Source organism: Pseudorasbora parva, chromosome 10 (genome assembly GCF_024679245.1).
Source record: "Pseudorasbora parva isolate DD20220531a chromosome 10, ASM2467924v1, whole genome shotgun sequence".
NCBI classification, from domain to species: domain Eukaryota; kingdom Metazoa; phylum Chordata; class Actinopteri; order Cypriniformes; family Gobionidae; genus Pseudorasbora; species Pseudorasbora parva.
In genome coordinates this window covers 237501-262500 of record NC_090181.1, presented here as the reverse complement: position 1 = coordinate 262500, position 25000 = coordinate 237501, and the positions used below count along the sequence as shown (strand labels likewise).

The window sequence follows — 25000 nt, the reverse complement described above, 5'->3', positions numbered from 1 at the left end:
ACTCACTCACACACTCACTCACTCACACACTCACTCACTCACACACTCACTCACTCACTCACTCACTCACTCACTCACTGACACTCACTCACTCACACACTCACTCACTCACTCACACACTCACTCACTCACACACTCACTCACTCACTCACTCACTCACTCACTCACTCACTCACTCACTCACTCACTCACTCACTCACTCACTCACTCACTCACTCACTCACACACTCACTCACTCACACACTTTCACACACACTCACTCAATCACACTCTCTCTCTCACACACACACACACACACACACTCACTCAGACCCACTCACACACAAACACTCACTTACTGACACTCACACTCTGATGATGATGATGATGATTGTGTGTGTGTGTGTGTGTGTGTGTGTGCAGCGTACGGCGGCTCGCTCATTGAACACTGTCTGATGGCCGTGGGTTTGCCGGGTCTCTGTAGAGTCGATGGTCAGTTTGATGTGGCTCAAGGTAAGAGTGAACCGTGTGACTGGCTGTGGGTGTTTATGGTCTGCCATGGGAACCCCAGTCAAACATCACACACACACTCTCACACACTCACACACACTTCACACACACACTCTCACATACACTCTCTCACACACACACACACACACTCACACACACACTCACACACACGTCATACTGTCCTGTGCAGGGAGTCTTAAAGTCCTGGAGGCGCTGCAGATGGCTGAAGAATACATGGAGAGAACAGCAGTCTTCAGTGGAAGGGTGAGTGTGTGTGTGTGTGTGTGTGTGTGTGTGTGTGTGTGTGTGTGTGTGTGTGTGTGTGTGTGTGTGTGTGTGTGTGTGTGTGTGTGTGTGTGTGTGTGTGAGAGTGAGAGAGAGATGTGTGAGTACCTGATGTTCTCTAATCTGTGTGTGTGTGTGTTTGTGTGTGTGTGTGTGTCCACTCTAAGGGCTACATCATCCAGAAGAGTGAGAAGAAGCCGAGCTTATGTGCGGACAGAGCTGAGGAAGAGCTGCTCACGTATGATCCTCATGTGTCTTCTATGTGCAGTCGTTCTGCAGAGAATAATAATGTTTTCAGCTTATTTTAACCGCTGCTCTGTTGCTCAGGTATGAAGAGTTCCATCCGTTCCTCTTGTGTCAGCACAGGCAGAGCCGCTACGTCGAGTTCGAGTCTTTTAACAAGGTTAGCACTGGAGTCTGCCTTTAGAACTGATCTTCTGTCTCACACACTTACACTGGTTTCAGTCTTGACTGGTGTGTGTGTGTGTGTGTGTGTGTGTGTGTGTGTGTGTGTGTCCACAGGCGGTGGACGAGTTCTTCTCTCAGATGGAGAGCCAGAAGCTGGACATGAAGGCGCTGCAGCAGGAGAAGCACGCGCTGAAGAAGCTGGAGAACGTCAGGAGAGACCACGAGCAGCGGCTGGAGGCTCTTCATCAGGCGCAGGCGAGTCTCACACACACACACACACACACACACGCACGCGCACGCACGCACGCACGCACACACACCATGGGAATAAAAACATCAAGCATCTTCAAGAGACTCTAATTAACCCCCTGATGTCTCATATGGACTACTGTGATGATGTTTTTATTCCCTTTCTGGACATGGACAGTATAGTGTGCATACACTTGCATACGCTCTCGGACTAAATATAAAATATCTTAAAGTGTGTGTGAAGATGAACGGAGGTCTTACGGGCAGGGGCGGAGCGGGGGGGTGGCTAATGGGGCTTAAGCCCCGAATCTTTTAGTAAAAAAAAAATAATAATAATTTTGTTTCATTTCCTCTCAGTCTTTCAGACTGGAGCGGCAAAAAATGAAACAAAAGCTCCTTTACCGCGTGTGTGTGTGGGGCAGTCGGCCATGCGTCGCACACATAGACTGTCGCACATCACTCAGCTTGTTTGCCAATGCCAACTGCCAATAAAAACTAACGAAGAAGAATATACAGCTTCTTCTTCGTCGTTGTCATCAGGGAATGGCGGGCTTTTGTAATTCACCGGCGTCGTAGTTAACTAGTTAACATGGACACTACACATTTTTTATTAAAGGAACACTAAACCTCACCGACCATATTATTTCATTATATTTTATCACCTTGTGCCTTTAGATTTCTACCTGAAATCATCCAAAGTTACTCTACCGCGAGCTCCTGTGCCGTCTCCATTCACAGAAACATGTCATGCCTGGTATCATTATAAAGCTCTCAGTCACACACACAGCGCTGTCTAATCCAAATATGGGCATTTCCTTTGTAGAACTAACCAACCGCGAAAGTTTGCAGCCGAAAACAACATCTGATTGGTCATGGATTCTGATGTAGCAAATTTGTCAGCTAAGCACAAAGTAAACCAAACTGAACTCTAAAGATTAATAATGATGTTTACACCAAATTCCAATTTATGCGGACTAACTTAAAAATAGTCAGATAATGGTTGCCGTTTTTTTTTGCCAGGGGTTAAAATGAGTCATCCTTAACATGTTTGGTGTTTTGGATTCACTACAGCTGGAGAAAAGTTAAATACCAGACAGGCTGTAGGCTCTACTGGCTGAATATTATTTTTTTTTTTTACTGAGTAACTTATTTTCCCAGATAGTATATAGATTTTTAGGCATTTTATTATCTCAAACAGCCTGAAAAATAGTGCACTTAGCTGATGTAAATGGGAAAAACATCTCCCCGGGGGAGTATGCCCCCGGACCCCCCCCCTAAGCCCCGAATGTTTACATCGTCTGGCTCCGCCCCTGCTTACGGGTGTGGAGCGACATTAGGGAGACGAGTTAATGACAGACATCTCATTTTTGTCTGAACTAACCCTTTAATGTCTCTTTAATACTTCTGGAGTTACGGGCATGCTAACTTCACATTGCTTCTCTCATAATTTTTTATACAATGAATTAAAAAGTGATCTGATGGAAACTGTATTAGAGGCACTCAGACGACTCATTCACAGTTAGAGATCATATTGAGGAGTTTCCTTCAGTTTATTGCTTTAATCTTCTGTTGTGTGTGTGTGTGTGTGTGTGTGTGTGTGTGTGTGTGTGTGTGTGTGTGTGTGTGTGTGTGTGTGTGCGCGTGTTCGGCAGGAGGTGGAGCGGCTGAAGGGCGAGCTGGTGGAGATGAACCTGCCGGTGGTGGAGCGAGCGCTGCAGGTGGTGCGGAGTGCTCTGGCCAATCAGGTGGACTGGGCGGAGATCGGGCAGATCGTGAAGGAGGCTCAAGCGGCCGGAGACCCTGTGGCCTGTGCCATCAAAGAGCTCAAGCTGCAGACCAATCACATCACCATGCTGCTCAGGTGAGGGTCACAGGTCACCCCCCTGACCTGGGGTCACGACCTCAGGCGAGGCTCACAGGTCACCACGCCTGACCCGGGGTCACGACCTCAGGTGAGGCTCACAGGTCACCGCACCTGACCCGGGGTCATGACCTCAGATGAGGCTCACAGGTCACCGCACCTGACCCGGGGTCACGACCTCAGGTGAGGCTCACAGGTCACCCTCCTGACCCGGGGTCACGACCTCAGATGAGGCTCACAGGTCACCGCGCCTGACCCGGGGTCATGACCTCAGATGAGGCTCACAGGTCACCGCGCCTGACCCGGGGTCATGACCTCAGATGAGGCTCACAGGTCACCGCACCTGACCCGGGGTCACGACCTCAGGTGAGGCTCACAGGTCACCGCGCCTGACCCGGGGTCATGACCTCAGATGAGGCTCACAGGTCACCACACCTGACCCGGGGTCACGACCTCAGGTGAGGCTCACAGGTCACCCTCCTGACCCGGGGTCACGACCTCAGATGAGGCTCACAGGTCACCGCGCCTGACCCGGTGTCACGACCTCAGGTGAGGCTCACAGGTCACCGCGCCTGACCCGGTGTCACGACCTCAGGTGAGGCTCACAGGTCACCCTCCTGACCCGGGGTCACGACCTCAGGTGAGGCTCACAGGTAACCACGCCTGACCCGGTGTCACGACCTCAGGTGAGGCTCACAGGTCACCCTCCTGACCCGGGGTCACGACCTCAGGTGAGGCTCACAGGTAACCGCGCCTGACCCGGGGTCACAACCTCAGGCTCGCTCGCAGGTCACTGCGCCTGACCCGGGGTCACGACCTCAGGCTCGCTTGCAGGTCACAAGCCTGACCCGGGGTCACGACCTCTGGCCCGCTCGCAGGTCACCAGCCTGACCCGGGGTCATGACCTCAGGCTCGCTCGCAGGTCACTGTGCCTGACCCGGGGTCATGACCTCTGACCCTTCCCTTTCAGGAACCCGTATGTTGCTCCAGAGGACAGAGTGGCTGAAGAGCCAGAGCGGCCGGAGCAACCGAAGGGGAAGAAGAAGAGTCGAGATAAAGGGCCGAAGCTGGAGAAGGACAAGCCTGTTCTAGTGGACGTGGATCTGAACCTCTCGGCCTACGCTAATGCAAAGAAGTGAGTACACTGAACAACACACACACACACACACACACACACATACGCTCACACACACGCGCACACACACTCACACTCATTCTCTCTCTCTCTCTCTCTCTCTCTCTCTCTCTTACACACTCTCTCTCTTACACACTCTCTCTCTTACACACTCTCTCTCACACACACTCTCTCTCACACACACACACTCTTACACTCACTCTCACACACACTCTCTCTCTCACACACACACTTTCTCACACACACACTTTCTCTCACACACACTCTCTCTCAAACACACACACACACACACTCTCACACACACACACACACACACACACACTCTTACACTCACTCTCACACACACACTCTCTCTCTCACACACACTTTCTCTCACACACACTCTCACACAACACACACACACACACACACTCTCACACACACTCTCGCCACAGGTATTACGACAGCAAGAGAACTGCGGCCAGGAAAGAGCAGAAGACCGTTGAGGCGGCACAGAAGGTAAGCCGCACTGCCACGTGTGTGTGTGTGTGTGTGTGTGATCGGCAGTAGGATTGTTAAATGTGTGTGTTTGTCTCCATTCAAGGCCTTCAAATCTGCTGAGAAAAAGACCAAACAGACTCTGAAAGAAGTGCAGACGGTCACCAGCATTCAGAAGGCCAGGAAGGTCTACTGGTAAAGCCAACATCTGTCCGTACAAAGACCTGTGTGTGTGTGACTGTGGCTGTGTGTGACTGTGGCTGTGTGTGAGTGTGACTGTGTGGCTGTGTGTGACTGTGGCTGTGTGTGAGTGTGACTGTGTGGCTGTGTGTGATTGTGGCTGTGTGTGACTGTGACTGTGTGTGACTGTGGCTGTGTGTGACTGTGACTGTGTGTGACTGTGACTGGCTGTGTGTGACTGTGACTGTGGCTGTGTGTGACTGTGACTGTGGCTGTGTGTGACTGTGACTGTGGCTGTGTGTGACTGTGACTGTGGCTGTGTGTGACTGTGACTGTGGCTGTGTGTGACTGTGACTGTGGCTGTGTGTGACTGTGACTGTGGCTGTGTGTGACTGTGACTGTGGCTGTGTGTGACTGTGACTGTGGCTGTGTGTGACTGTGGCTGTGTGTGACTGTGACTGTGGCTGTGTGTGACTGTGACTGTGGCTGTGTGTGACTGTGACTGTGGCTGTGTGTGACTGTGACTGTGACTGTGTGTGACTGTGACTGTGGCTGTGTGTGACTGTGACTGTGGCTGTGTGTGACTGTGACTGTGGCTGTGTGTGACTGTGACTGTGGCTGTGTGTGACTGTGGCTGTGTGTGACTGTGACTGTGGCTGTGTGTGACTGTGACTGTGGCTGTGTGTGACTGTGACTGTGGCTGTGTGTGACTGTGACTGTGGCTGTGTGTGACTGTGGCTGTGTGTGACTGTGGCTTTGTGTGACTGTGACTGTGTGTGACTGGCTGTGTGTGACTATGGCTGTGTGTAACTGTGACTGTAGCTGTTTGTGTGACTGTGGCTGTGACTGTGGCTGTGTGTGACTGTGTGTGACTGTGGCTGTGTGTGACTGTGGCTGTGTGTGACTGTGACTGTGTGTGACTGTGGCTGTGTGTGACTGTGACTGTGACTGTGACTGTGGCTGTGTGTGACTGTGGCTGTGTGTGACTGTGACTGTGTGTGACTGTGGCTGTGTGTGACTGTGACTGTGGCTGTGTGTGACTGTGACTGTGGCTGTGTGTGACTGTGGCTGTGTGTGACTGTGGCTGTGTGTGACTGTGACTGTGTGTGACTGTGACTGTGGCTGTGTGGGACTGTGGCTGTGTGTGACTGTGTGTGACTGTGTGTGACTGTGGCTGTGTGTGACTGTGACTGTGTGTGACTGGCTGTGTGTGACTGTGACTGTGGCTGTGTGTGACTGTGGCTGTGGCTGTGTGTGACTGTGACTGTGGCTGTGTGTGACTGTGACTGTGGCTGTGTGTGACTGTGGCTGTGTGTGACTGTGGCTGTGTGTGACTGTGGCTGTGTGTGACTGTGACTGTGGCTGTGTGTGACTGTGACTGTGGCTGTGTGTGACTGTGACTGTGGCTGTGTGTGACTGTGGCTGTGTGTGACTGTGTGTGACTGTGACTGTGGCTGTGTGTGACTGTGGCTTTGTGTGACTGTGACTGTGTGTGACTGGCTGTGTGTGACTATGGCTGTGTGTGACTGTGACTGTAGCTGTTTGTGTGACTGTGGCTGTGTGTGACTGTGGCTGTGTGTGACTGTGGCTGTGTGTGACCGTGACTGTGTGTGACTGTGACTGTGGCTGTGTGTGACTGTGACTGTGGCTGTGTGTGACTGTGACTGTGGCTGTGTGTGACTGTGACTGTGGCTGTGTGTGACTGTGACTGTGTGTGACTCTGGCTGTGTGTGACTGTGACTGTGGCTGTGTGTGACTGTGGCTGTGTGTGACTGTGGCTGTGTGTGACTGTGACTGTGGCTGTGTGGGACTGTGGCTGTGTGTGACTGTGTGTGACTGTGTGTGACTGTGGCTTTGTGTGACTGTGTGTGACTGTGGCTGTGTGTGACTGTGACTGTGGCTGTGTGTGACTGTGACTGTGGCTGTGTGTGACTGTGACTGTGGCTGTGACTGTGGCTGTGTGTGACTCTGGCTGTTTGTGTGACTGTGACTGTGGCTGTGACTGTGGCTGTGTGTGACTGTGACTGTGGCTGTGTGTGACTCTGGCTGTTTGTGTGACTGTGACTGTGGCTGTGTGTGACTGACTGTGGCTGTGTGTGACTGTGACTGTGGCTGTGTGTGACTGTGACTGTGGCTGTGTGTGACTGGCTGTTTGTGTGACTGACTGTGGCTGTGTGTGACTGTGGCTGTGTGTGACTGTGACTGTGTGTGACTGTGACTGTGGCTGTGTGTGACTGTGGCTGTGTGTGACTGTGGCTGTGTGTGACTGTGGCTGTGTGTGACTGTGGCTGTGTGTGACTGACTGTGGCTGTGTGTGACTGTGACTGTGACTGTGGCTGTGTGTGACTGTGGCTGTGTGTGACTGGCTGTGTGTGACTGTGACTGTGGCTGTGTGTGACTGTGACTGTGGCTGTGTGTGACTGTGGCTGTGTGTGACTGTGGCTGTGTGTGACTGTGACTGTGTGTGACTGTGGCTGTGTGTGACTGGCTGTGTGTGACTGTGACTGTGGCTGTGTGTGACTGTGGCTGTGTGTGACTGTGACTGTGGCTGTGTGTGACTGTGACTGTGGCTGTGTGTGACTGTGACTGTGGCTGTGTGTGACTGTGGCTGTGTGTGACTGACTGTGGCTGTGTGTGGCTGTGGCTGTGTGTGACTGTGGCTGTGTGTGACTGTGACTGTGGCTGTGTGTGACTGTGGCTATTTGTGACTGTGGCTGTGTGTGACTGTGACTGTGGCTGTGTGTGACTGTGACTGTGGCTGTTTGTGACTGTGACTGTGTGTGACTGTGGCTGTGTGTGACTGTGGCTGTGTGTGACTGTGGCTGTGTGTGACTGTGGCTGTTTGTGACTGTGGCTGTGTGTGACTGTGACTGTGGCTGTGTGTGACTGACTGTGGCTGTGGCTGTGTGTGACTGTGGCTGTGTGTGACTGTGACTGTGGCTGTGTGTGGCTGTGGCTGTGTGTGACTGTGGCTGTGTGTGACTGTGACTGTGGCTGTGTGTGGCTGTGGCTGTGGCTGTGTGTGACTGTGGCTGTGTGTGACTGTGGCTGTGTGTGACTGTGACTGTGGCTGTGTGTGACTGTGGCTGTTTGTGACTGTGACTGTGGCTGTGTGTGACTGTGGCTGTGTGTGACTGTGACTGTGTGTGACTCTGGCTGTGTGTGACTGTGACTGTGGCTGTGTGTGGCTGTGTGTGACTGTGGCTGTGACTGTGTGTGACTGTGGCTGTGTGTGACTGTGGCTGTGTGTGACTGTGGCTGTGACCTTGACTGTGGCTGTGTGTGACTGTGGCTGTGTGTGACTGTGGCTGTGTGTGACTGGCTGTGTGTGACTGGCTGTTTGTGTGACTGACTGTGGCTGTGTGTAACTGTGGCTGTGGCTGTGTGTGACTGTGGCTGAGTGTGACTGTGGCTGTGGCTGTGTGTGACTGTGGCTGTGTGTGACTGTGACTGTGGCTGTGTGTGACTCTGGCTGTTTGTGTGACGTGACTGTGGCTGTGTGTGACTGTGACTGTGGCTGTGTGTGACTGTGGCTGTGTGTGACTGTGACTGTGGCTGTGTGTGACTCTGGCTGTTTGTGTGACGTGACTGTGGCTGTGTGTGACTGTGACTGTGGCTGTGTGTGACTGTGGCTGTGTGTGACTGTGACTGTGGCTGTGTGTGACTCTGGCTGTTTGTGTGACGTGACTGTGGCTGTGTGTGACTGTGACTGTGGCTGTGTGTGACTGTGACTGTGGCTGTGTGTGACTGTGACTGTGGCTGTGTGTGACTGTGACTGTGGCTGTGTGTGACTGTGACTGTGGCTGTGTGTGACTGTGACTGTGGCTGTGTGTGACTGTGGCTGTGTGTGACTGTGACTGTGGCTGTGTGTGACTGTGACTTTGGCTGTGTGTGACTGTGGCTGTGTGTGACTGTGACTGTGTGTGACTGTGGCTGTATGTGACTGTGACTGTGACTGTGGCTGTGTGTGACTGTGGCTGTGTGTGACTGTGGCTGTGTGTGACTCTGGCTGTTTGTGTGACTGTGGCTGTGTGTGACTGTGGCTGTGTGTGACTGTGACTGTGGCTGTGTGTGACTGTGACTGTGGCTGTGTGTGACTGTGACTGTGGCTGTGTGTGACTGTGGCTGTGTGTGACTGTGACTGTGGCTGTGTGTGACTGTGACTTTGGCTGTGTGTGACTGTGGCTGTGTGTGACTGTGACTGTGTGTGACTGTGGCTGTATGTGACTGTGACTGTGACTGTGGCTGTGTGTGACTGTGGCTGTGTGTGACTGTGGCTGTGTGTGACTGTGGCTGTGTGTGACTCTGGCTGTTTGTGTGACTGTGGCTGTGTGTGACTGTGGCTGTGTGTGACTGTGACTGTGGCTGTGTGTGACTGTGTGTGACTGTGGCTGTGTGTGACTGTGTGTGACTGTGGCTGTGTGTGACTGTGGCTGTGTGTGACTGTGGCTGTGTGTGACTGTGGCTGTGTGTGACTGACTGTGGCTGTGTGTGACTGTGACTGTGTCCTCAGTGCTCATTCTGCTGGATCTGTCTGCTGCTTTTGACACAGTTAACCACCAGATCCTCCTGTCAACACTTAAGACGATGGGTATCTCAGGATCTGCTCTCCAGTGGTTCAGGTCTTACCTCTCTGGTAGGTCCTACAGGGTGTCATGGAGAGGTGTAGTGTCTAAGTCACATCATCTAGCTACTGGGGTTCCCCAGGGCTCAGTCCTTGGACCACTTCTCTTCTCCATCTACATGTCATCATTAGGTTCTGTCATTCAGAAACACGGCTTCTCCTATCACTGCTATGCGGATGACACTCAACTCTACTTCTCATTTCAACCAGATGATCCTACAGTCAGTGTTCGTATCGCTGCCTGTCTGACAGACATTTCTGACTGGATGAAAGAGCATCATCTTAAACTCAATCTTGCAAAGACAGAATTACTTGTTTTCTCAACCAACCCAGCACTTCATCAAAATTTCTCCATTCAACTTGGTTCATCGACCATAACTCCATCAAGGACAGCCAGGAACCTTGGAGTTGTGATTGATGACCAGTTAAACTTCACTGACCACATTACTGCAACAGCCCGGTCCTGCAGATTTGCTTAATACAACATTAGAAAGATTAGACCCTTCCTATCAGAACAGGCTGCACAACTCCTGGTTCAAGCTCTTGTTCTCTCCAGACTGGATTATTGTAATGCTCTTCTGGCTGGGCTTCCAGCATGCACTATCAAACCCTTGCAGCTGATCCAGAATGCAGCGGCGAGAGTGGTCTTTAATGAGCCGAAGAGAGCGCATGTTACGCCTCTCTTCATCAAACTACACTGGTTGCCAATGGCTGCTCGCATCAAATTCAAGGCACTAGTTCTCGCCTACAAAACAACCACTGGCTCTGCACCAATATACCTAAACTCAATTGTTCAGACTTACACACCCTCCAGAAGCTTGCGGTCTGCGAATGAGCGGCGCCTCGTGGTTCCTTCCCAAAGAGGCATGAAATCGCTCTCACGGACATTTTCCTGGACCGTTCCCACCTGGTGGAATGACCTGCCGATCTCAATTCGTGCTGCCGAGTCTGTAGCCATTCTTAAAAAACATCTTAAGACACATCTTTTCCAATTGCACTTTTCCTATTGCACTTGACCAATACAGAATAGCACTTACTGATCATATCTACGTCTCTCATCCGGATTTGTGCCTTCAGGCGGGTATGTTACATAGTTATCATAGCTACCAAAATCCAGTGGTCTGTATTTTCCGTACGTGAGTATTTGTTGTAGCTGGCTTAAAAACAAAAAACAAAAAAAAAAACAGTTGTGTACTCTGCTAATTAATTGAGATTTCTTACAGCTCTTACAGGTTGTTGGCCTTGTTTGTTTCGTTGCTTCTATTGCTCTACCCTTTTTTTGTAAGTCGCTTTGGATAAAAGCGTCTGCTAAATGATTAAATGTAAATGTGACTGTGTGTGACTCTGGCTGTTTGTGTGACTGTGGCTGTGACCGTGACTGTGTGTGACCGTGACTGTGTGTGACTGTGACTGTGTGTGACTGTGACTGTGGCTGTGTGTGACTGTGACTGTGTGTGACTGTGGCTGTGGCTGTGACTGTGACTGTGTGTGACTGTGGCTGTGGCTGTGACTGTGACTGTGGCTGTGTGTGACTGTGGCTGTGTGTGACTGTGGCTGTGTGTGACTGTGACTGTGTGTGACTGTGGCTGTGGCTGTGACTGTGACTGTGGCTGTGTGTGACTGTGGCTGTGTGTGACTGTGTGTGACTGTGGCTGTGTGTGACTGTGGCTGTGTGTGACTGTGACTGTGTGTGACTGTGGCTGTGTGTGACTGTGGCTGTGGCTGTGACCGTGACTGTGTGTGACTGTGACTGTGGCTGTGTGTGTGACTGTGGCTGTGTGTGACTGTGGCTGTGTGTGACTGTGGCTGTGGCTGTGTGTGACTGTGACTGTGTGTGACTGTGGCTGTGGCTGTGTGTGACTGTGGCTGTGGCTGTTTGTGTGACTGTGGCTGTGGCTGTTTGTGTGACTGTGGCTGTGTGTGACTGTGGCTGTGGCTGTTTGTGTGACTGTGGCTGTGGCTGTTTGTGTGACTGTGGCTGTGTGTGACTGTGGCTGTGGCTGTTTGTGTGACTGTGGCTGTGTGTGACTGTGTGTGACTGTGGCTGTGGATGTGGCTGTGGATGTGGCTGTGTGTGACTGTGACTGTGGCTGTGGATGTGGCTGTGTGTGACTGTGACTGTGGCTGTGGATGTGGATGTGGCTGTGTGTGACTGTGGCTGTGTGTGACTGTGACTGTGGCTGTGTGTGACTGTGACTGTGGCTGTGTGTGACTGTGGCTGTGTGTGACTGTGACTGTGGCTGTGTGTGACTGTGGCTGTGTGTGACTGTGACTGTGGCTGTGTGTGGCTGTGGCCAAATGTGTGGATTTTAAAATCTTGCTTATTACTTACAAAGCACTAAATAGTTTAGCTCCCCGGTACATAAGCGAGCTCTTAACGCATTATACCCCATCACGTCGATTGCGGTCTCTAAACTCTGGCCAGTTGATCATACCTAGAATATCTAAATCAACTGCAGGCGGTCGATCATTTTCCTTTTTAGCTCCTAAATTGTGGAACAGTCTTCCTAGCATTGTTCGGGAAGCAGACACACTCTGTCAGTTTAAATCTAGACTAAAAACACATCTCTTTACTATGGCATACACACAGAACATTATTAACTCTCATTATTCAATTCAATTGACTGATTGTTAGGCTGCATTAACTAGGTCAGCCGGAACCGGGAACACTTCCCATAACACCTGATGTACTCGTTACATCATAAAAAGAGTGGCATCTACGCTAATGTTAGTCTCTCTGTTTATCCCGAGGTTTATCCCGGATGCGGGCCGTGTCCGGATCGGATGGTGGACCTGCCTGGACATGACCAACGCATCCTGGAGTGTCTGCTGAGCCGTGTCAAATGGTGTCTCCTCTGAATTTGCCTCACTGGCACGTCATGCTCAAACCCGTCTTCGGCGCAATAATTCCGATCTTTCATGTATTCATACTCTTGTGTAATTGACGCCCCATCCTAAATAAATCTGTCTCTTCCGTGATACCCTGAAAATTTTGAATAATCCGATCTAATATGATTTCCGACCTGTAAGGTTGCCAGAGTAATAATCTTACACGGTGTGTTAATAGGCCAGAGGAGAACTGGCACCCCGACTGAGTCTGGTTTCTCCCAAGGTTTATTTTTCTCCATCACGCCCTGATGGAGTTTTGGTTCCTTGCCACTGTCGCCTTTGGCTTGGCTTGCTCAGTTGGGGACACTAAAAATATGATTAAAGTTATTCAACTTATTATACAAATAAAATCTATGAATGAGGTCTTATTTAATTCTATAAACTATAATACTGATCTGCCAACATTGTCGCTATATGATAAATTAAAATAAGCTGATAACATCACTGTTTTCTCCAGTACGACTGTACAGCCAAATCTAATTTTGTCGCAATATTACCCTGTTTGACACTGTGAAGCTGCTTTGACACAATCGTGATTGTAAAAGCGCTATATAAATAAAGTTGATTGATTGATTGATTGATTGTGGCTGTGGCTGTGTGTGACTGTGACTGTGGCTGTGGCTGTGGATGTGGATGTGGATGTGGCTGTGTGTGACTGTGACTGTGGCTGTGTGTGACTGTGGCTGTGGCTGTGGCTGTGACTGTGGCTGTGGCTGTGGATGTGGCTGTGTGTGACTGTGACTGTGGCTGTGTGTGACTGTGGCTGTGTGTGACTGTGGCTGTGTGTGACTGTGACTGTGGCTGTGTGTGACTGTGACTGTGGCTGTGTGTGACTGTGGCTGTGTGTGACTGTGACTGTGGCTGTGTGTGACTGTGGCTGTGTGTGACTGTGACTGTGGCTGTGTGTGACTGTGGCTGTGTGTGACTGTGGCTGTGTGTGACTGTGGCTGTGTGTGACTGTGGCTGTGTGTGACTGTGACTGTGTGTGACTGTGGCTGTGTGTGACTGTGGCTGTGTGTGACTGTGGCTGTGTGTGACTGTGGCTGTGTGTGACTGTGGCTGTGGCTGTGTGTGGCTGTGGCTGTGTGTGACTGTGACTGTGGCTGTGTGTGACTGTGACTGTGGCTGTGTGTGGCTGTGGCTGTGTGTGACTGTGACTGTGGCTGTGTGTGGCTGTGGCTGTGTGTGACTGTGACTGTGGCTGTGTGTGACTGTGACTGTGGCTGTGTGTGGCTGTGGCTGTGTGTGACTGTGACTGTGGCTGTGTGTGACTGTGGCTGTGTGTGACTGTGACTGTGGCTGTGTGTGACTGTGGCTGTGTGTGACTGTGACTGTGGCTGTGTGTGACTGTGGCTGTGTGTGACTGTGACTGTGGCTGTGGCTGTGTGTGACTGTGGCTGTGTGTGACTGTGGCTGTGTGTGACTGTGTGTGACTGTGGCTGTGTGTGACTGTGGCTGTGTGTGACTGTGGCTGTGTGTGACTGTGGCTGTGTGTGACTGTGGCTGTGTGTGACTGTGGCTGTGTGCGACTGTGGCTGTGTGTGACTGTGGCTGTGTGTGACTGTGTGTGACTGTGGCTGTGTGTGACTGTGTGTGACTGTGGCTGTGTGTGACTGTGACTGTGGCTGTGTGTGACTGTGACTGTGGCTGTGTGTGACTGTGGCTGTGTGTGACTGTGGCTGTGTGTGACTGTGGCTGTGTGTGACTGTGACTGTGGCTGTGTGTGACTGTGGCTGTGGCTGTGGCTGTGACTGTGGCTGTGGCTGTGGATGTGGCTGTGTGTGACTGTGACTGTGGCTGTGTGTGACTGTGGCTGTGTGTGACTGTGGCTGTGTGTGACTGTGACTGTGGCTGTGTGTGACTGTGACTGTGGCTGTGTGTGACTGTGGCTGTGTGTGACTGTGTGTGACTGTGGCTGTGTGTGACTGTGGCTGTGTGTGACTGTGTGTGACTGTGGCTGTGTGTGACTGTGTGTGACTGTGGCTGTGTGTGACTGTGGCTGTGTGTGACTGTGGCTGTGTGTGACTGTGGCTGTGTGCGACTGTGGCTGTGTGTGACTGTGTGTGACTGTGGCTGTGTGTGACTGTGGCTGTGTGTGACTGTGACTGTGGCTGTGTGTGACTGTGGCTGTGTGTGACTGTGGCTGTGTGTGACTGTGGCTGTGTGTGACTGTGGCTGTGGCTGTGTGTGACTGTGGCTGTGTGTGACTGTGACTGTGGCTGTGTGTGACTGTGGCTGTGTGTGACTGACTGTGGCTGTGTGTGACTGACTGTGGCTGTGTGTGACTGTGGCTGTGTGTGACTGTGTGTGACTGTGAATGTGGCTGTGTGTGACTGTGGCTGTGTGTGTGTGTATGTGTGTGGCTGTGTGTGGCTGTGTGTGACTGTGTGTGTGTGTGTGTGTGTGTGCGCGTGTGTGTGCGCGTGTGTGTGCGTGTCTAATCTAGCTCCTCTCTGGGCAGGTTTGAGAAGTTCCTGTGGTTCGTCAGCTCTGAGAATTATCTGATTATCGCCGGCCGAGACCAGCAGCAGAACGAGATGATAGTCAAGCGCTACCTGAGAGCAGGTCAGTTTCCCATGATGCTCTCTGGGTCAGTTTCCCATGATGCTCTCTGGGTCAGTTTCCCATGATGCTCTCTGGGTCAGTTTCCCATGATGCTCTCTGTCTCTGACGCGTTGTGTTTCACCACAGGTGATGTTTACGTTCACGCGGATCTGCACGGAGCCACGAGCTGTGTGATCAAGAACCCGTCCGGTGAGGATCGTGTGGAGTTGCGAAGAGCTCATCAATCAATCAATCAATCAATCAATCAATCAATCAATCAATCAATCAATCAATCAATCAATCAATCAATCAATCAATCATCTTTATTTCTATCGCTCTTCTCCAACGGCGATTGTGTCAGAGCAGCTTCAGTGTTAAACAGGACAATACTGCAGCAGAATTAGATTTGGCTGTACAGTCGTTCTGGAGTAAACAGTGATGTTATCAGCTTATTTTAATTTATCAGAGAGAGACAATGTTGGCAGATCAGGATTATAGTTTATAGAATTAAATAAGACCTCATTCATTAATGTTATTTGTATATTTAGTTGAATAACTCTGATCATAATGTTAGTGTCCCCAACTGAGCAAGCCAAGCCAAAGGTGACAGTGGCAACATGTGATTGGTTCATGCATTGATTGGGAAGTGAACCCGTGACCTTTGGCCCTTGATGTGTTTCTGCTCTAACCGCTGTTTGTGTCCTCAGGTGATCCGGTTCCTCCGCGCACGCTAACCGAGGCCGGGACGATGGCCGTATGCTACAGCGCGGCGTGGGACGCTAAGGTGGTGACTAGCGCCTGGTGGGTCCACCATCATCAGGTGAGCGGCTTCACTCCGGCTCAGGGCTAGCTTGACTTCTGATCGCGGATGAGGAGCTCAGGGCTAGCGTGACTTCTGATCGCGGATGAGGAGCTCAGGGCTAGCGTGACTTCTGATCGCGGATGAGGGGCTCAGGGCTAGCGTGACTTCTGATCGCGGATGAGGAGCTCAGGGCTAGCATGACTTCTGATCGCGGATGAGGGGCTCAGGGCTAGCGTGACTTCTGATCGCGGATGAGGGGCTCAGGGCTAGCGTGACTTCTGATCGCGGATGAGGGGCTCAGGGCTAGCGTGACTTCTGATCGCGGATGAGGGGCTCAGGGCTAGCGTGACTTCTGATCGCGGATGAGGAGCTCAGGGCTAGCATGACATCTGATCGCGGATGAGGAGCTCAGGGCTAGCATGACTTCTGATCGCGGATGAGGGGCTCAGGGCTAGTGTGACTTCTGGGCACCTGTAATATTAAGATAACTGCTGATTGCAGTTATATCTATTATTATTGTTATTATGTAAAATGAAGTTGCTACAAATGCTGTGGAAGATGTTTATCTTTTACACAATCAATACTACATCATATTCCTGCACTATATCACACGTCCATCTTTGTAAAGAAAATGCACTTATTTTCATTGAATCATGTTTTTTATTGCAAAAGGCAATGATAACATCAGCATAGAAGAAAATAAACAATAGGACAAATATCCTGACAGATTCGCCGCTGTATGAATAAAGCATATAGTGAGGCTTATATTAGGCCGCTGTCACTTTAAGAACTACAGTAATGCACGGGTCCAATATACTGACACACACACATGATTTCTGCCAGATGTTTATGTGAACCGTGTGCTTTATTCCCTCAGGTGTCCAAAACGGCTCCGACGGGAGAATATCTGACCACAGGCAGCTTCATGATCAGAGGTCAGTGAGACGCTCCTCTGCAGGTCAGGCTCATTATCAGACGGACATTACTAAACATGTTCTGCTGCTTTCACACAGGGAAGAAGAACTTTTTGCCTCCGTCGTATCTGATCATGGGCTTCGGGTTTCTGTTCAAGGTACAGGCGCAGTGAGGTCAGATCTGAGAGTTAGCGGTGGTCATGTGATCATAACCTGGACTCTTCCTCTGTGACCGCAGGTGGACGATCAGAGCATCTTTAGGCATCGTGGAGAGAGGAAGATGAAGAGTCTGGATGAGGAAGAGGAGGATGTGGCGTCCAGCACCGCTGACCTTCTGGAGGAAGGAGACGAGCTCTTAGGTGTGGCTCATAGAGGTCATCACACTGCAAAAAATGCATTGTATTTTTGTCTTGTTTCTAGTCTAAATATATAAAAAAAATTACATTAAGAAACATTTACCAGACAAGTAAAAATTATTGTCTTGTTTTGGGACAAAATAACTCAAAATGAAGAGAGTTTCTGCTCAAAATAAGATAAATAATCTGCCAATGGGGTGAGAAAAATAATCTTAATTCAAACAGAACCGCTCAGTCAGCTCGCGGGAACAGCGTGCTCTGCTTGACTATATGTATATATACCTTGACTGTATACAGTCTTGTTCAAAATGATAGCAGTACAATGTGACTAACCAGAATAATCAAGGTTTTTAGTATATTTTTTCTTGCTACGTGGCAAACAAGTTACCAGTAGGTTCAGTAGATTCTCAGAAAACAAATGAGACCCAGCATTCATGATATGCACGCTCTTAAGGCTGTGCAATTGGGCAATTAGTTGAAAGGGGTGTGTTCAAAAAAATAGCAGTGTCTACCTTTGACTGTACAAACTCAAAACTATTTTGTACAAACATTTTTTTTTCTGGGATTTAGCAATCCTGTGAATCACTAAACTAATATTTAGTTGTATGACCACAGTTTTTTAAAACTGCTTGACATCTGTGTGGCATGGAGTCAACCAACTTTCAACCATTTCTTGGTTTTGCTTCAGAAACAGCATTTTTGATATCACCCCACAAGTTCTCAATTGGATTAAGGTCTGGAGATTGGGCTGGCCACTCCATAACATTAATTTTGTTGGTTTGGAACCAAGACTTTGCCCGTTTACTAGTGTGTTTTGGGTCATTGTCTTGTTGAAACAACCGTTTCAAGGGCATGTCCTCTTCAGCATAGGGCAACATGACCTCTTCAAGTATTTTAACATATGCAAACTGATCCATGATCCCTGGTATGCGATAAATAGGCCCAACACCATAGTGGGAGAAACATGCCCATATCATGATGCTTGCACCTCCATGCTTCACTGTCTTCACTGTGTACTGTGGCTTGAATTCAGAGTTTGGGGGTCGTCTCACAAACTGCCTGTGGCCCTTGGACCCAAAAAGAACAATTTTACTCTCATCAGTCCACAAAATGTTCCTCCATTTCTCTTTAGGCCAGTTGATGTGTTCTTTGGCAAATTGTAACCTCTTCTGCACATGCCTTTTTTTTAACAGAGGGACTTTGCGGGGGATTCTTGAAAATAGATTAGCTTCACACAGACGTCTTCTAACTGTCACAGTACTTACAGGTAACTCCAGACTGTCTTTGATCATCCTGGAGGTGATCATTGGCTGAGCCTTTGCCATTCTGGTTATTCTTCTATCCATTTTGATGGTTGTCTTCCGTTTTCTTCCACGTCTCTCTGGTTTTGCTCTCCATTTTAAGGCATTGGAGATCATTTTAGCTGAACAGCCTATCATTTTTTGCACCTCTTTATAGGTTTTCCCCTCTCTAATCAACTTTTTAATCAAAGTACGCTGTTCTTCTGAACAATGTCTTGAACGACCCATTTTCCTCAGCTTTCAAATGCATGTTCAACAAGTGTTGGCTTCATCCTTAAATAGGGGCCACCTGATTCACACCTGTTTCTTTACAAAATTGATGACCTCAGTGATTGAATGCCACACTGCTATTTTTTTGAACACACCCCTTTCAACTAATTCAACTAATTGCCCAATTGCACAGCCTTAAGAGCGTGCATATCATGAATGCTGGGTCTCATTTGTTTTCTGACAATCTACTGAACCTACTGGTAACTTGTTTGCCACGTAGCAATAAAAAAATATACGAAAAACCTTGATTATTCTGGTTAGTCACATTGAACAATACTGTATATATTTCTAATGTCTGTGAGAAGTAGCCTGTATGTTGAGTTTTGGTTTATTTCTGAGACCGCTCCAGTTCATGTGCAACGCAAATGATCGCTCCGACACGGTTTGTCTGCTATATTATTTATTAAATTCAGGCAAACGATGAAACATTTATTAAAATTAAGATACAATTTATACAAAGCTTTCTACAAAACAAAACTTAATGAAGTGGTCAAAATCATTTCTGACTCGATGTCTTTGACAGCCTATATTGCACATCTGAGCACGTTTCATAATCAATATAGTCTAGATGAAATTTAAAAATAACATAATATTTAAACATAACTATAAAACAAAACACATTGTTTGGCTAAAATGCCTATCTTCTCCTCCTTTCCTGTCAGCGCCGATAATGCCCAGCGAGGACGTTCATTTGGTGGATTAGCCTCAAGTATAGTTGGTGCTGCAGAGAGTAAAGCCGTAATATTAACAGTATTGACAACGATATGAGTCTGTTCATTCATTCCTGTCAAAGTTAGCCGCTGAACTGATGACAAACTGACGTCAGACGCACGTCTGCTAACAAACCAATCAATGTTAAGATGCAGCCCACATAGATGATGACGACAGGACGCCAGTGCAGCATGTAAAGTTCTTTAGTGCGCTCGCAGAACTGCAGTGTGAAAGCAAACCACAACTAACCAAATGGATACAGTGCATCAAAACAGGAACTTTGGTTCGGACCTTGGTGCGGACTTTCAGGTGTGAAAACGCCCTTAGACTAGAAACAAGACAAAAATACTAAGCAAGAAATGCATTTTCTGCAGTGCATTCCTTCTCCTGAAACCCCCGTCAGGTGTTCACACAGGTGTGTTGTGTTTTAGGGGACGACAGCGGGAGCGAGGAAGAGGAAGAGGAGTCCAGCCAGATGAAGAGCGCAGAGATCAGAGAAGAGGAAGAGGAGGAAGAGTCTGGCCAGACGGCGAATACAGACATCAGAGATGAAGAGGAAAGCGCAGAGATCAGAGAAGAGGAGGAAGAAGAGGAGTCCAGTCAGATGAAGAGCGCAGAGATCAGAGAAGAGGAGGAAGAAGAAGAGTCCAGTCAGATAAAGAGCGCAGAGATCAGAGAGGAGGAGGAAGAAGAGGAGTCCAGTCAGATGAAGAGCGCAGAGATTAAAGATGAGGAGGAGAGCGCAGACATCAGCTTCCCAGACACCAGCATCTCACTGTCACATCTGCAGCCCGTCAGGTCCCCTAAATGCAAATTTTGTCATTGTTTTGGAACACACCAGCTTATTCATAACTTACGTAGTCTAACATAGTCATACTAAAAGCTAAAAAATCTTTGATTTCAGTGGGCCTTTAAGTGCTCACGGAAGAGATGAGTTGACCACAGGAGTTTATCTGCGTTTAACAGTATTCTTGACGATCGTTTTGAGTTTATCTGTCTGTTTCTCCGCAGGACTCTTCAGACCGACGCCTTTAAGCAGAACGATCAGCATCAGGTGTGTGATTAACTCCAGTTGTGTTGAACTTTAGGGGTCTGAACCTACACTGGTCTCACGCTTCGGTTACGATTATCATGGCATCGATTCGGTTCAATTCGATATCGCGATGCATTGACAGTTCACCGCATCCTCATTTATACAATTCTGTCAGTCAGTAATATGAACTGAAGCGTTAATTTGACCTGCTCAAAGAAAACACGCTTCTTATTTATATCAAACAAAACTCAAGTCTGGGCACAGAAGACAACAGGAGCATTTAGAGCAAATACACACAATACTCAAAGCCCCTTCAGGAGGTGGTCTGGGTCACATTACAGTCAATGCTGAAGTCTAAACACATCTGGTGTTACAACCACATATGTAAATTTTTCTCATCCAAACAATGCAAAAAATAATAATCATATGAGAGTGTGCTATAGGCTATATGTTACGCTATAGCCAGATATGACAGCTCATCGCCCACAGAGTATCTCTTCATTAAGCCAAGGCACAAACTACTGCTAATTAAACTGAAAGTCGGAGGTGCTCAACACACACTCGTCTTCATTAGAAGTGCAGAAACTGAATCACTCATATTGTGTGACATATCTGTGATTGTGAAATCAGCTGATGATCAATAAAACACAGCTCATTTCTTGTTTTCGGTGACCTGAGCGGATTTATATACGTTTCTCAGAGATGCAGTTGTGTGCCCAAATGCAAATGAAATAGTTTTGATAGATCAGATAGTTTTGATTTACACACAGCGCTTGTGTGTGCGCGTGTGTTCTCCAAGTCGTGCTTCCCCGGGTTGTTCTAAAAGCCGAGATGTGCCCAGATGTCAGCTTTTGAAGTAGTGTGAGCATTTTAATCATGTGCGTCTCGCCTCCATCTGCCTGTATGCCACCGCTCAAAGCATGCACAAATAATATATGTGACGTCAGTAACATTCTAACTGGGTATGGTCTATTACTGAACCAGTCAGGCTCCTCGTCGGCATCAATGCATCGATAAAAGCATTAATTTGGACTCCCCTATTGAACAGTGTGTGTAGCTAAAGTGAGTCTGTCCCGCAGGTGAGCGCAGAGGCTCATGGGAGGAAGCACCTGACGGCCAAACAGCGCAGGTGAGAGCGCACACACACGGCCTAACCCTAACCTAACCTAACCCTAAAGCCACCTGAGCCCTTAAACTGAAGCCTGTCTCTGTCATCAGGGATATGAAGAAGAAGCAGAAGGACAGGGATGAGCCGGAGGAGCCGGACACCAGAGAGCCGGAGACTCCCAGCGTTCCAGAGAACAGGAGCGGAGCAGCCAATCCGCCGCTGAAGAGAGGACAGAAGGTTAGTCAAGCTCAGTCCTGTGGGATGAGCTCAGTCAGTCTCAGTCCTGTGGGATGAGCTCAGTCAGTCTCAGTCCTGTGGGATGAGCTCAGTCAGTCTCAGTCCTGTGGGATGAGCTCAGTCAGTCCTGTGGGATGAGCTCAGTCAGTCTCAGTCCTGTGGGATGAGCTCAGTCAGGCTCAGTCCTGTGGGATGAGCTCAGTCAGTCTCAGTCCTGTGGGATGAGCTCAGTCAGTCTCAGTCTTGTGGGATGAGCTCAGTCAGTCTCAGTCTTGTGGGATGAGCTCAGTCAGTCTCAGTCCTGTGGGATGAGCTCAGTCAGTCTCAGTCCTGTGGGATGAGCTCAGTCAGTCTCAGTCCTGTGGGATGAGCTCAGTCAGTCTCAGTCCTGTGGGATGAGCTCAGTCAGTCCTGTGGGATGAGCTCAGTCAGTCTCAGTCCTGTGGGATGAGCTCAGTCAGTCCTGTGGGATGAGCTCAGTCAGTCTCAGTCCTGTGGGATGAGCTCAGTCAGTCCTGTGGGATGAGCTCAGTCAGGCTCAGTCCTGTGGGATGAGCTCAGTCAGTCTCAGTCCTGTGGGATGAGCTCAGTCAGTCTCAGTCTTGTGGGATGAGCTCAGTCAGTCTCAGTCTTGTGGGATGAGCTCAGTCAGTCTCAGTCCTGTGGGATGAGCTCAGTCAGTCTCAGTCCTGTGGGATGAGCTCAGTCAGTCTCAGTCCTGTGGGATGAGCTCAGTCAGTCTCAGTCCTGTGGGATGAGCTCAGTCAGTCCTGTGGGATGAGCTCAGTCAGTCTCAGTCCTGTGGGATGAGCTCAGTCAGTCCTGTGGGATGAGCTCAGTCAGTCTCAGTCCTGTGGGATGAGCTCAGTCAGTCCTGTGGGATGAGCTCAGTCAGTCTCAGTCCTGTGGGATGAGCTCAGTCAGTCTCAGTCTTGTGGGATGAGCTCAGTCAGTCTCAGTCCTGTGGGATGAGCTCAGTCAGTCTCAGTCCTGTGGGATGAGCTCAGTCAGTCCTGTGGGATGAGCTCAGTCAGTCCTGTGGGATGAGCTCAGTCAGTCCTGTGGGATGAGCTCAGTCAGTCTCAGTCCTGTGGGATGAGCTCAGTCAGTCCTGTGGGATGAGCTCAGTCAGTCTCAGTCTTGTGGGATGAGCTCAGTCAGGCTCAGTCCTGTGGGATGAGCTCAGTCAGGCTCAGTCCTGTGGGATGAGCTCAGTCAGTCCTGTGGGATGAGCTCAGTCAGTCCTGTGGGATGAGCTCGGTCAGTCCTGTGGGATGAGCTCGGTCAGTCCTGTGGGATGAGCTCGGTCAGTCCTGTGGGATGAGCTCGGTCAGTCCTGTGGGATGAGCTCAGTCAGTCCTGTGGGATGAGCTCAGTCAGTCCTGTGGGATGAGCTCGGTCAGTCCTGTGGGATGAGCTCAGTCAGTCCTGTGGGATGAGCTCGGTCAGTCCTGTGGGATGAGCTCAGTCAGTCCTGTGGGATGAGCTCGGTCAGTCCTGTGGGATGAGCTCAGTCAGTCCTGTGGGATGAGCTCGGTCAGTCCTGTGGGATGAGCTCAGTCAGGCTCAGTCCTGTGGGATGAGCTCAGTCAGGCTCAGTCCTGTGGGATGAGCTCAGTCAGGCTCAGTCCTGTGGGATGAGCTCAGTCAGTCCTGTGGGATGAGCTCAGTCAGTCTCAGTCCTGTGGGATGAGCTCAGTCAGGCTCAGTCCTGTGGGATGAGCTCAGTCAGGCTCAGTCCTGTGGGATGAGCTCAGTCAGGCTCAGTCCTGTGGGATGAGCTCGGTCAGTCCTGTGGGATGAGCTCGGTCAGTCCTGTGGGATGAGCTCAGTCAGGCTCAGTCCTGTGGGATGAGCTCAGTCAGGCTCAGTCCTGTGGGATGAGCTCGGTCAGTCCTGTGGGATGAGCTCAGTCAGGCTCAGTCCTGTGGGATGAGCTCAGTCAGGCTCAGTCCTGTGGGATGAGCTCGGTCAGTCCTGTGGGATGAGCTCAGTCAGGCTCAGTCCTGTGGGATGAGCTCAGTCAGGCTCAGTCCTGTGGGATGAGCTCAGTCAGTCCTGTGGGATGAGCTCAGTCATGCTCAGTCCTGTGGGATGAGCTCAGTCAGGCTCAGTCCTGTGGGATGAGCTCAGTCAGTCCTGTGGGATGTGCTCAGTCAGTCTCAGTCCTGTGGGATGAGCTCAGTCAGGCTCAGTCCTGTGGGATGAGCTCAGTCAGGCTCAGTCCTGTGGGATGAGCTCAGTCAGTCTCAGTCCTGTGGGATGAGCTCAGTCAGTCCTGTGGGATGAGCTCAGTCAGTCCTGTGGGATGAGCTCGGTCAGTCTCAGTCCTGTGGGATGAGCTCAGTCAGGCTCAGTCCTGTGGGATGAGCTCGGTCAGTCCTGTGGGATGAGCTCGGTCAGTCCTGTGGGATGAGCTCAGTCAGGCTCAGTCCTGTGGGATGAGCTCAGTCAGGCTCAGTCCTGTGGGATGAGCTCGGTCAGTCCTGTGGGATGAGCTCAGTCAGGCTCAGTCCTGTGGGATGAGCTCAGTCAGGCTCAGTCCTGTGGGATGAGCTCGGTCAGTCCTGTGGGATGAGCTCAGTCAGGCTCAGTCCTGTGGGATGAGCTCAGTCAGGCTCAGTCCTGTGGGATGAGCTCAGTCATGCTCAGTCCTGTGGGATGAGCTCAGTCAGGCTCAGTCCTGTGGGATGAGCTCAGTCAGTCCTGTGGGATGTGCTCAGTCAGTCTCAGTCCTGTGGGATGAGCTCAGTCAGGCTCAGTCCTGTGGGATGAGCTCAGTCAGGCTCAGTCCTGTGGGATGAGCTCAGTCAGTCTCAGTCCTGTGGGATGAGCTCAGTCAGTCCTGTGGGATGAGCTCAGTCAGTCCTGTGGGATGAGCTCGGTCAGTCTCAGTCCTGTGGGATGAGCTCAGTCAGTCCTGTGGGATGAGCTCAGTCAGTCCTGTGGGATGAGCTCGGTCAGTCTCAGTCCTGTGGGATGAGCTCAGTCAGTCCTGTGGGATGAGCTCAGTCAGTCCTGTGGGATGAGCTCAGTCAGTCCTGTGGGATGAGCTCAGTCAGTCCTGTGGGATGAGCTCGGTCAGTCTCAGTCTTGTGGGATGAGCTCAGTCAGTCCTGTGGGATGA

General features: G+C 50.1%; 1 protein-coding gene across 2 annotated transcripts in view; it reads left to right on the top strand.

The window, feature by feature from the left end:
* The window catches only part of LOC137090841 (ribosome quality control complex subunit NEMF-like), a 36480-nt gene that overhangs the window by 2709 nt on the left and 8771 nt on the right, over positions 1-25000 (top strand). The window contains exons 7-26 of one of the 2 annotated variants that reach the window (XM_067454790.1): positions 403-492; positions 680-753; positions 942-1012; positions 1102-1177; positions 1297-1437; positions 3084-3292; positions 4263-4427; positions 4862-4925; positions 5011-5099; positions 15059-15162; positions 15289-15351; positions 15849-15961; positions 16821-16878; positions 16957-17015; positions 17096-17216; positions 19927-19999; positions 20078-20293; positions 20507-20549; positions 21608-21657; positions 21747-21873. In XM_067454790.1, coding sequence (XP_067310891.1) covers positions 403-492; positions 680-753; positions 942-1012; positions 1102-1177; positions 1297-1437; positions 3084-3292; positions 4263-4427; positions 4862-4925; positions 5011-5099; positions 15059-15162; positions 15289-15351; positions 15849-15961; positions 16821-16878; positions 16957-17015; positions 17096-17216; positions 19927-19999; positions 20078-20293; positions 20507-20549; positions 21608-21657; positions 21747-21873 — 2006 coding nt within the window. Of the gene's footprint in view, positions 1-402; positions 493-679; positions 754-941; positions 1013-1101; positions 1178-1296; positions 1438-3083; positions 3293-4262; positions 4428-4861; positions 4926-5010; positions 5100-15058; positions 15163-15288; positions 15352-15848; positions 15962-16820; positions 16879-16956; positions 17016-17095; positions 17217-19926; positions 20294-20506; positions 20550-21607; positions 21658-21746; positions 21874-25000 lie in introns of both variants that reach the window. The other variant, XM_067454789.1, reaches the window with a different exon arrangement.